The sequence below is a fragment of the Pelobates fuscus genome, chromosome 1, assembly GCF_036172605.1.
Source record: "Pelobates fuscus isolate aPelFus1 chromosome 1, aPelFus1.pri, whole genome shotgun sequence".
NCBI classification, from domain to species: domain Eukaryota; kingdom Metazoa; phylum Chordata; class Amphibia; order Anura; family Pelobatidae; genus Pelobates; species Pelobates fuscus.
Window position 1 is genome coordinate 441,927,247 of NC_086317.1, and position 10,687 is coordinate 441,937,933.

General features: G+C 38.8%; 1 protein-coding gene across 2 annotated transcripts in view; it reads right to left on the reverse strand.

Moving 5' to 3' along the window:
- Nucleotides 1–10,687, reverse strand: part of IFT88 (intraflagellar transport 88) — an 87,154-nt gene that overhangs the window by 74,873 nt on the left and 1,594 nt on the right. For both annotated transcript variants that reach the window (XM_063444902.1, XM_063444901.1), the window contains exons 2-7: nucleotides 8,061–8,155; nucleotides 5,142–5,204; nucleotides 4,892–4,948; nucleotides 2,845–2,898; nucleotides 671–734; nucleotides 522–591 (exon numbers count right to left, since the gene is read on the reverse strand). In XM_063444902.1, coding sequence (XP_063300972.1) covers nucleotides 522–591; nucleotides 671–734; nucleotides 2,845–2,898; nucleotides 4,892–4,948; nucleotides 5,142–5,204; nucleotides 8,061–8,150 — 398 coding nt within the window. In that variant the 5' untranslated portion in view covers nucleotides 8,151–8,155. The remainder of the gene's footprint in view (nucleotides 1–521; nucleotides 592–670; nucleotides 735–2,844; nucleotides 2,899–4,891; nucleotides 4,949–5,141; nucleotides 5,205–8,060; nucleotides 8,156–10,687) is intronic.

Below are 10,687 nucleotides of genomic sequence, written 5' to 3' on the forward strand. Positions count from 1 at the left end.
GGTTAATTTGCGCTTCTTGCCTTGTGTGTGAATAAATAATAGTAATGAAGAAAGTAAAAAAAGAAATTAATAAACAACAACGAACATACTTTTAGCCACATATAAAAAAGAAAGATGATAAATGTAGTTAATTAAATGGTTCCCGATAAGCCAGGCTGAACTAAGGCATTAAACATCGTAAGTTTCCATCAGCCCATTGATCTGTAAATTTCTCTCTTCTAAGAAATCTGGCACAAGGGAAGTATTTAACGATGTTCTTATGACATTGAAGACTTGCTTTTTCAAAGAGAATCGCTCTTTGGAGTCAGCAATGATAAATAATCATGATGTCCCATGCCAATACAGGGTTAATCCAGGACCAACTTGTGAAGATGGAATGGAGTATAATCAGTGTTTATTTTGAAGTTCTAGATCTTTAGTTCTGTTGGCACCAGTATTTATTTGCTATGGCTTATAGTCTCAGATATTTTGCCAGCCCTGCACATGTTAATGCTTATAAAAATTAAAACAAGTCAACTCACGTGTCCTCATTTCTGTTTTCAAGCGGAGGAGCAGGACCCCGGGACTGCCCAATAGGATCAAAGGAGGATCCTGAAAATGAAAAGGGGTTTAATGCGTAATGGTGAACTGTGTACAAACAGATCCTATCATTATTTGGACAAGACAGTACCTCTAAAAGCAGCCTTAGTGTAGCCAGCAGCGAGCACTGCAGTCATGGGCCGAGCAACGCCATCCTTCAAAAAACAACAAAAAAAAAACAACCAATAAAAAATAAGGACATGAAATAAATGATTTGCCAAAAAAAAAAAAAACTAAACAGTAAAAAAAAAAAAAAGAAACTCTACGTGCATTTGGTTGCAACTATTTAAAATATTCCTGTAATAAAGCTATATATTGCTCCTCTAGTGAGGAACAGTCTGTTCCTCTAGCGAAGAAGATCTTACTATACAATGCCTAAAAGCAGTCATGTTTAGGAAATCAGGAAAATATTGATCAATCTTATTCACCATTATCTGCCTAGTAACTTTAGAACTGAATGTTATATTGACTGAATTCCCAATCACAAAATAATGAATGCTGTTCAAAACACATACAACACCCCCTAAAAAAAAGTTCACAATGGAGCCAAGATGGACACATTTTACTTAACACACTCACAGGAAAACTGTTCATTTTACAGAAAACAGTGGCCACTGGAGGTATCCCTAGGGGGTAATGTAAACACTGCCTTTTCTCTGAAAAGTCACTGTTTACATGCAAATACCTACAGGGAATGATTATACACACCAGAACAAATTATATATTCTGTATTTGTTCTGGTGACTATAGTGCCCCTTTACAACAAAGTTTCAAGCAGTATGTTATTCACTTTACCAAATACACTGTTATTCCATATCATCCATCAGTTTACACTGTACCTAATCAACACAGTATGCACCAAATACATAGATTTTAATTTAAAGCACTTTAAAAATATAGTACTGACCCCATCTGTCAGTCAATTCCCCTGCTTTGTGTCACAGTGATATTATCCCAGAACATATTTCTCACTTTTGCAGGAGAAGTATAGGATGTTTCGATGTTAATGTGCTGGCATTGAAGCCAGCATATCGGTGTCAATATGGAGAATCAAACAGGCCATGTTAAAAATAGAAACACATATTTGTATTACACAGCCATGTTTCAATGCTGCCACACAAGCCACGTGTATCATGCTAAAGGTTAATAAATGTGTAGGGTTTCATAAGAATACCCATTCCTGTCTCTCTAGGGATTTTACCGTTTAGCTAAGAGCAGCAAGATGAATAGTTACTGTTCAACTCACCTAAGAGTTTTGTCTTGATGTGGCAGGTGAGCTGACATTTTAATGGCCTTTTAAGTGGTACTAAACATTTCTGTTGTGCATAGGAATGTAAGATCGTACACAGGTAACTAATTTTTGTTTTGTTCTATGTTAATAATAAATTGAAGAATACACACATTGCAGCTTATTTAAAGGAACACTATAGGGTCAGGAACACAAACATACATTTCTGGCTCTAGTGTTAAAAACACCACCTAGCCCCCCCTGTTGGCCCCTAAACATAGTAAAATCTTACCTTTTGTGCAGTTTCCTGCTGCTGGCTCTGCCCCTGATCTGTCTGCCGGCTGACATCATCAGAAGTTGTGTTCTCAGCCAATTGCAATGCTTTCCCATTTGATTGGCTGAGACTGTCAAGGAGGCAGATCAGGGGCAGAGCCAGCACAAGTCAAACACAGCCCTGGCCAATTGGCATCTCCTCATAGAGATTAATAGAATCAATGCATCTCTAGGAGGAAAGCTCAATGTCTCAATGCAGAGTGTAAAAAGACATGAAATGTCAGTGTTGCACACTGTGCAGCACTGCCCCAGGAAGCACCTCTAGTAGCCATCTGAGGAGTGGCTAGTGGAGGTATCCCTAGGCTGTAATGTAAACACTGCATTTTCTCTGAACAGACAGTGTTTGCTGCAAAAAGCCTGAAGGGAATGACTATATTCACCAAAACAAATACAACAGTCTGTAGTTGTTCTAGTGACTATAGTGTCCCTTTAAGTACTATAAGTATGCCCAAAATTCTTCAGGATGTATAAATTTTATTTCCACTTGTGTTATTCGGGTACATCAATTTTTAGAAACACTTTTCTTTAGGGCAAAATAAAGCTATGCAAGTACTGCTGCAGATGTCATTCCCTGTTATAATATAGAACTATTAAAAATACAAAAAACAAAAACAAGTTTTGACCTTTTCTAGACTATGAAAACACAGCTGATGAATAGAACTGTGAAAAGTATTTTGTTGCAGTTAGCCCCCAATGTATCTTACCTGCACAGCTCCTGTCATCGGCCGCCCGATCGATGAGAAAAGATTTGGCCTGGCCTTTAAAAAAAAAAAAAAAAAAAATGGTATCATGGGCAATCAGTTGGATTAAATAAAATCAAGTTTGAAGCAACCACAGGAATGATTTATGTGCAAAACATAGCTGTTTATAATAAATGGTCACATAATTAGGGCCTCACCCTTGAAAGTTAAAACATTCCAAGAACGCGAATAATGGAATGTTGTTCTTGGAATGATTTTCCTAGCTGTGGGTCCCAGATCTTTCTATGTGCTTAGATAACCTAAGGAGGGTGATGGACTACATTTCCAAATATGCGCATCACACATTAGATGTTGTAGAAGAACAGAAATCAGGTCATTTACTAAAGTGGTAACTGTTGGGAATTCAAAGTGAATTTAAAATGTAAGGTCAAAATAGCTGAATTGGAAAAAGTCTTCGAGTCAGCTTGGCTATTTTTGTCTAAAATTAGAAATTCACTTTAAATTCCCATTAATTCTCACTTTAGTGAATAACCCTGAAAGAATTGTAATTCAACAGAAATATGAATGTAAACATTGTGTGCAGTCTGGCTGTAAAATGACCGAGTAGTCTGTTGCTGCAGATCACATGTAGGGAAATGTTCCCCAACCCAGTCCTCATGGACCACCAACATTCCAGGTTTAGTCAGTATTTCCATTGGAATAAAACAGGGAAATACATAAATCCTGGACTGATTGTGGTCCACGGGGACTGGGTTGGAGAACACTGCTCTAGACAGTGGGTGATAGCACCGGGGCTGTCCCAAGGTACCAGTCATGCAGGATTTGCCAGATCCACTGGACAGGTAATCTTGTAGCACAGAGTTGGTACCAGTCAAAAAAAATAAATAAATAAATAAAAAATTCTCCTAGATGCCTGGGGAGACCAAAAGATCTCATCTGGCCAATCCTCATATACTTTAATTGATCAGGTTACTCTGGTGGCATAGACAGTTTAAAGGTGCCATTACTGCAGTGAGGATGGGATATGACATTACATCTTCCCAGTGCTCTATATTCTATGTGGAAGTCAACGAGACCCTGTAGTCTTTGCTGCCCAGCTTGCCTGCTGCTACTACACACCAGGGATAGGCTACTTCTGACCCAACTCATCACAGACAGAGCCTAACACAAGAGGATGAGTGGAAGGGTAATGTAATACGCGTGATTAGAATATATTATATATATATATATATATATATGAATGTGTGCATCGGTTAGTAAATGTATACATATATGTGTATGTGAGTGTTTCTAATTAGGTATAGTTTGTGAATGGCAAGTTATGTGTGTTTAATTAGTTTATAGGTATGTGAATAAGTGGATAGTCATGTACGCGTGTATCTAATAAGGTGTGTGTGAAAGAATATGCAGATTGATTGGAATGCAGGTATGAGAATGACTGATTAACACGTTGTTCACTATATTGAGAATTCTAAGTGGATTCAAAGTGGACATCAACTTTTGGGCCAAAGTAAATGAAATACAATCATAGTTGACCCAGAGAATTTTTCTACAATCAGCAATTTTGGCCTTAAAATTTCAAATTCACTTTGAATTCTCACTGTAGTGAATAACCATGTAAGTGTCATTATGACTAGAGTTAATTAGGAAAGCATGAAAAAGTGCTGCTAATAAGGGGAGTGATAATATGTCTAATTAAAAGAGTGTGTTGCCAACACAGAAAAATGTATCAGGCTCCAAATTGAATCCAAGAGGGGAGTCAGCACTCCAAAGATCATAGCCCACAACGTAATAATATTAGCTAGGAGAAAGATCCAGTAGTTAACATAAATAATATAAAAAAGAGAAACTGGCAAATGGTATAATGAACAAAAACAAACAAGGGCTGGGCTGGTTGCTAGGAGCTGAAACAACTTATCACTGAAAATATGATTTTAGGGGCTTTTACAGCATTAACAGTGCCTGTCACACAAATTCCAGACAGGTTTATGTAAAAAGCGCGTTCATCTTCCCACACTGGCAACGCAATATCTACAAACGACATACTCACACCAAACCCTGTTGCAATTGCGCGTGGAGCCGCGGTCCCTGGGATTTTTGCTGTGATCTAAAAATTTTATAATTATAATAAAAAAAATATATAAAAAGATTTGTTAGTCCACAAATTACTTCCATGTTTTACTAGCTAATGTAATTGATTATTCAAGAGTAAAAATATATACATACACATATCAATCACAAAAGATAATTTCGGTTTTTTATGCCATCATTTTTGCCTAGAACACTTAACAATGACATACCGGTGGTCTTCGTCCGTGGCTGGTTTTAACAGCTTGCTGAAAAGCTACATCGTTCTCCAATTCCTAGAATGAGAAACAAAACATAAATGGTGGTTAGAAATTCCAGACATGTACCTACCTGGTGCAATGTGAGTTTACACAATTAGTTGGGTGATTTTTTTTTTTTTTTTTCCCAAATGAATATTATTTCATAATTTTGTTCCTTAGCCAACCCAGCAGTTTTTAACCTTTTTATAAAAACAACAACATATACCGTATTTATTTATTTTTGCTCAGGTCATGTATAAAGCGCCAGGTATTGTTATTATTATTATTATGTATATAGCGCCAACAAATTCTGCAGCGGTTTACAATGGGTGGACGAACAGACAAGTAGTTGTAACCAGACAAGTTGGACACACAGGAACAGAGGGGTTGAGGGCCCTGCTCAATGAGCTTACATGCTAGAGGGAGTGGGGTAAAGTGACACAAAAGGTAAGGATAGTATTAGACTAGTGACAGTTGCAAGAGAGGAATCAGTCGGGAGATATTAACAGTTTAATTGATACGCTTTTATGAAGAAGTGGGTTTTTAATGATTGTTTGAAGGAGTGGAGACTGGGTGAGCATCTAACGGAGGAGGGAAGTGAGTTCCACAGGAACGGTGCAGCCCTCGAGAAGTCTTGAAGGTGAGCATCAGAGGTGGGAGTACGGACAGAAGCATATGGGCATCATATACAGGTACAATGAGCAGAACTGCTGGCAGAGATAGACACACACAGTGTTTCCCTGTATTACGGCTATACAGGATGTCATGACTTTCTGGTCATTTTTATTCAGCTGTTGGATTTCTACAGCATAAAGCTGACAAATGAACTACAACTCCAATAAACACTTGCTCTGCCCATAAAGTACTGTTTGTGGGGTACCCCAATTTGTTGGTGCTATATAAATATAATAATATTAAACTGTACTGCTATAGAAAGATAAGTGAGCAAACCCACTGCCCGAGTCGTTCCGTAGTCTAGGCAGTGATTACTGCTCAAAACCTGCAAAATATGGGGATTTACTGCAATGGATGGAATTTTATTTCTCAGGATCTCTTGTATACATTCATTCATACAATGTAATTCAGGAGGGTTTATTACAGTAGTACAGTAGTAATCTGTAATATAGAAATACATGCCACACATTCAACGCACCGCACAGTACTATTAGTAGTATTTCTGTGATACAGCATGGAATAGCCTTCCGGCTGAAGTGATAAAAGGTTAACACAGTGAGGGAGTTTAAGCATGCGTGGGATATACATAAGGCTATCCTAGCTATAACATAAGGCCAGGGACTAATGAAAGTATTTAGAAAATTAGGCAGACTAGATGGGCCGAATGGTTCTTATCTGCCGTCACATTCTATGTTTCTATGTTTGTGAAGTATGAGTGATTCACAGAGCTCAATGGCATTATAGTTTCAGTTGCAAGCTGCATGTATCACAGAGCTCCAGTGCAATAACACTAACAGTAATGTGCATTGTGTAGCAATGTTTGCATGGCCTCTCAGAAAATATGCAGTCACATGCAAGATGTATAAGTGAGAGCTATAAACCTTTTCCCTTATTTGCTGTGAGTACAAAATACTCTGGCAGTATCACTGAAAAGTTGGCCTTCAGATCTGCCCTTGTTTTACATCCGCAGCTATAATGAGAGGACGAAAGGGCAGGACAACTCCTGTTACCATACCAGTTCAAGGGACATAGCTGGGTATAGTGTTTGGATGGCACCTTTAAGTCAGGTAAGTTATTTTGTTACATCTATTAATATATTTAATATGTATCAACGTTATGCAAGACCATTAAGTATCCTCTTTTATAAAAGTACACATTTTTTATATGTGAAAACTACATCATAAATAATAATATTCAAATGTAAACAACATTAATATTTAGCTTAAACTTGTGATAATTATTAGATTAACAGGTTGAATTTAAAACCAAAGTCTTTACATCCGAACAAGTTTATACTGAGAGAATGACAAATAATGCCAAGGAAGATAGACCCTCTACCCTCACTATGCCCCAAAATTCCAGGATGAAAATACCTCCATCTTGATGTTAAAGGACCACTATAGTGCCAGGAAAACACACTCGTTTTCCTGGCACTATAGTGCCCTGAGGGTGCCCCTACCCGCCGGGCTGGATGGAGAGGAAGGGGTTAAACTTACCTCTTTCTCCAGCGCCGGGCGGGGAGCTCTCCTCCTCCTCTTCGGCTGAATGCGCTTGCGCGGCAAGAGCCGCGCGCGCATTCAGCCAGTCTCATTGGAAAGCATTTACAAAGCTTTCCTATGGACGCAAGCGTCTTTTCACTGATTTTCACAGTGAGAAGCACGCAAGCGCCTCTAGCAGCTGTCAATGAGACAGCCACTAGAGGCTGAATTAACCCCAATATAAACATAGCAGTTTCTCTGAAACTGCTATGTTTATAGAAAAAAGGGTTAACCCTAGCTGGGCCAGGCACCCAGACCACTTCATTAAGCTGAAGTGGTCTGGGTGCCTATAGTGGTCCTTTAATAAAATGACATTTATTTAGCTCTATTTATTAAGGCAAAAGGGCAAATGACCAGACCAATATCCAGATTTAAACATCACTGAACCTTTTTGTCATTTCTGTAGTGTGGTGTCTGTGTCCACCTCCCTCCTTCATCACAGAAATTAAGGCTTTACTTATTAAAGAATTGCATAATGTCCTGCTCCGCACATCTCAGGCCTATTCTGAAGTTCTATCATATATAATATAAGGACTGACAGTCAAAGGCCACTCGATTACTATTATATATGAATATATAATACGGTGTTTCCATTGTCTTTCCACATCCTGTATTATTATGATTATCTTGTCTTAAAAAAGATACATTAGGGAAAATATGTATTATAGACAAATACTACCTCAATGTCATATGTGGGATTATAATCATTGTAGCCTGTATAAAGATCCTCCTCCTCTTCCTCTGGTACCAAATGGACATGCTGCATCATGGCGGCTGTAATAACAATGTGTCAATCAGAACATGATGACATTTGTGGTTATTGCTGTCAGTTACACTATAGATGTACACTATCCTACCTATAGCTGCCAGTTACACTATAGATGCACACTATCCTAGCTATAGCTGCCAGTTACACTATAGATGTACACTATCCTACCTGTAGCTGTCAGTTACACTATAGATGCACACTATCCTAGCTATAGCTGCCAGTTACACTATAGATGTACACTATCCTACCTACAGCTGTCAGTTACACTATAGATGTACACTATCCTAGCTGCCAGTTACACTATAGATGCACACTATCCTAGCTATAGCTGCCAGTTACACTATAGATGTACACTATCCTAGCTATAGCTGCCAGTTACACTATAGATGTACACTATCCTAGCTATAGCTGCCAGTTACACTATAGATGTACACTATCCTACCTATAGCGGCCAGTTACACTATAGATGTACACTATCCTAGCTGCCAGTTACACTATAGATGTACACTATCCTAGCTATAGCTGCCAGTTACACTATAGATGTACACTATCCTAGCTATAGCTGCCAGTTACACTATAGATGCACACTATCCTAGCTGCCAGTTACACTATAGATGTACACTATCCTAGCTATAGCTGCCAGTTACACTATAGATGCACACTATCCTAGCTATAGCTGCCAGTTACACTATAGATGCACACTATCCTAGCTGCCAGTTACACTATAGATGTACACTATCCTAGCTATAGCTGCCAGTTACACTATAGATGTACACTATCCTAGCTATAGCTGCCAGTTACACTATAGATGTACACTATCCTAGCTATAGCTGCCAGTTACACTATAGATGTACACTATCCTAGCTATAGCTGCCAGTTACACTATAGATGTACACTATCCTACCTATAGCTGCCAGTTACACTATAGATGTACACTATCCTAGCTATAGCTGCCAGTTACACTATAGATGTACACTATCCTACCTATAGCTGCCAGTTACACTATAGATGTACACTATCCTAGCTATAGCTGCCAGTTACACTATAGATGTTCACTATCCTAGCTGCCAGTTACACTATAGATGCACACTATCCTACCTGTAGCTGCCAGTTACACTATAGATGTACACTATCCTAGCTGCCAGTTACACTATAGATGCACACTATCCTACCTACAGCTGTCAGTTACACTATAGATGTACACTATCCTAGCTATAGCTGCCAGTTACACTATAGATGTACACTATCCTACCTATAGCTGTCAGTTACACTATAGATGTACACTATCCTAGCTATAGCTGCCAGTTACACTATAGATGTTCACTATCCTAGCTGCCAGTTACACTATAGATGCACACTATCCTACCTGTAGCTGCCAGTTACACTATAGATGTACACTATCCTAGCTGCCAGTTACACTATAGATGCACACTATCCTACCTACAGCTGTCAGTTACACTATAGATGTACACTATCCTACCTATAGCTGCCAGTTACACTATAGATGTACACTATCCTACCTATAGCTGCCAGTTACACTATAGATGCACACTATCCTACCTGTAGCTGTCAGTTACACTATAGATGTACACTATCCTAGCTGCCAGTTACACTATAGATGTACACTATCCTACCTATAGCTGCCAGTTACACTATAGATGTACACTATCCTACCTATAGCTGTCAGTTACACTATAGATGTACACTATCCTAGCTATAGCGGCCAGTTACACTATAGATGTACACTATCCTACCTATAGCTGTCAGTTACACTATAGATGTACACTATCCTACCTATAGCTGCCAGTTACACTATAGATGTACACTATCCTACCTATAGCTGCCAGTTACACTATAGATGCACACTATCCTACCTATAGCTGCCAGTTACACTATAGATGCACACTATCCTACCTATAGCTGCCAGTTACACTATAGATGCACACTATCCTACCTATAGCTGCCAGTTACACTATAGATGCACACTATCCTACCTATAGCTGCCAGTTACACTATAGATGCACACTATCCTACCTATAGATGTACACTATCCTGCCTATAGCTGCCAGTTACACTATAGATGTACACTATCCTAGCTATAGCTGTCAGTTACACTATAGATGTACACTATCCTACCTATAGCTGCCAGTTACACTATAGATGCACACTATCCTACCTATAGCTGTCAGTTACACTATAGATGCACACTATCCTACCTATAGATGTACACTATCCTGCCTATAGCTGCCAGTTACACTATAGATGTACACTATCCTAGCTATAGCTGTCAGTTACACTATAGATGCACACTATCCTACTTATAGCTGCCAGTTACACTATAGATGCACACTATCCTAGCTATAGCTGCCAGTTACACTATAGATGCACACTATCCTAGCTATAGCTGGCAGTTACACTATAGATGCACACTATCCTAGCTATAGCTGGCAGTTACACTATAGATGTACACTATCCTAGCTATAGCTGCCAGTTACACTATAGATGTACACTATCCTAGCTATAGCTGCCAGTTACAT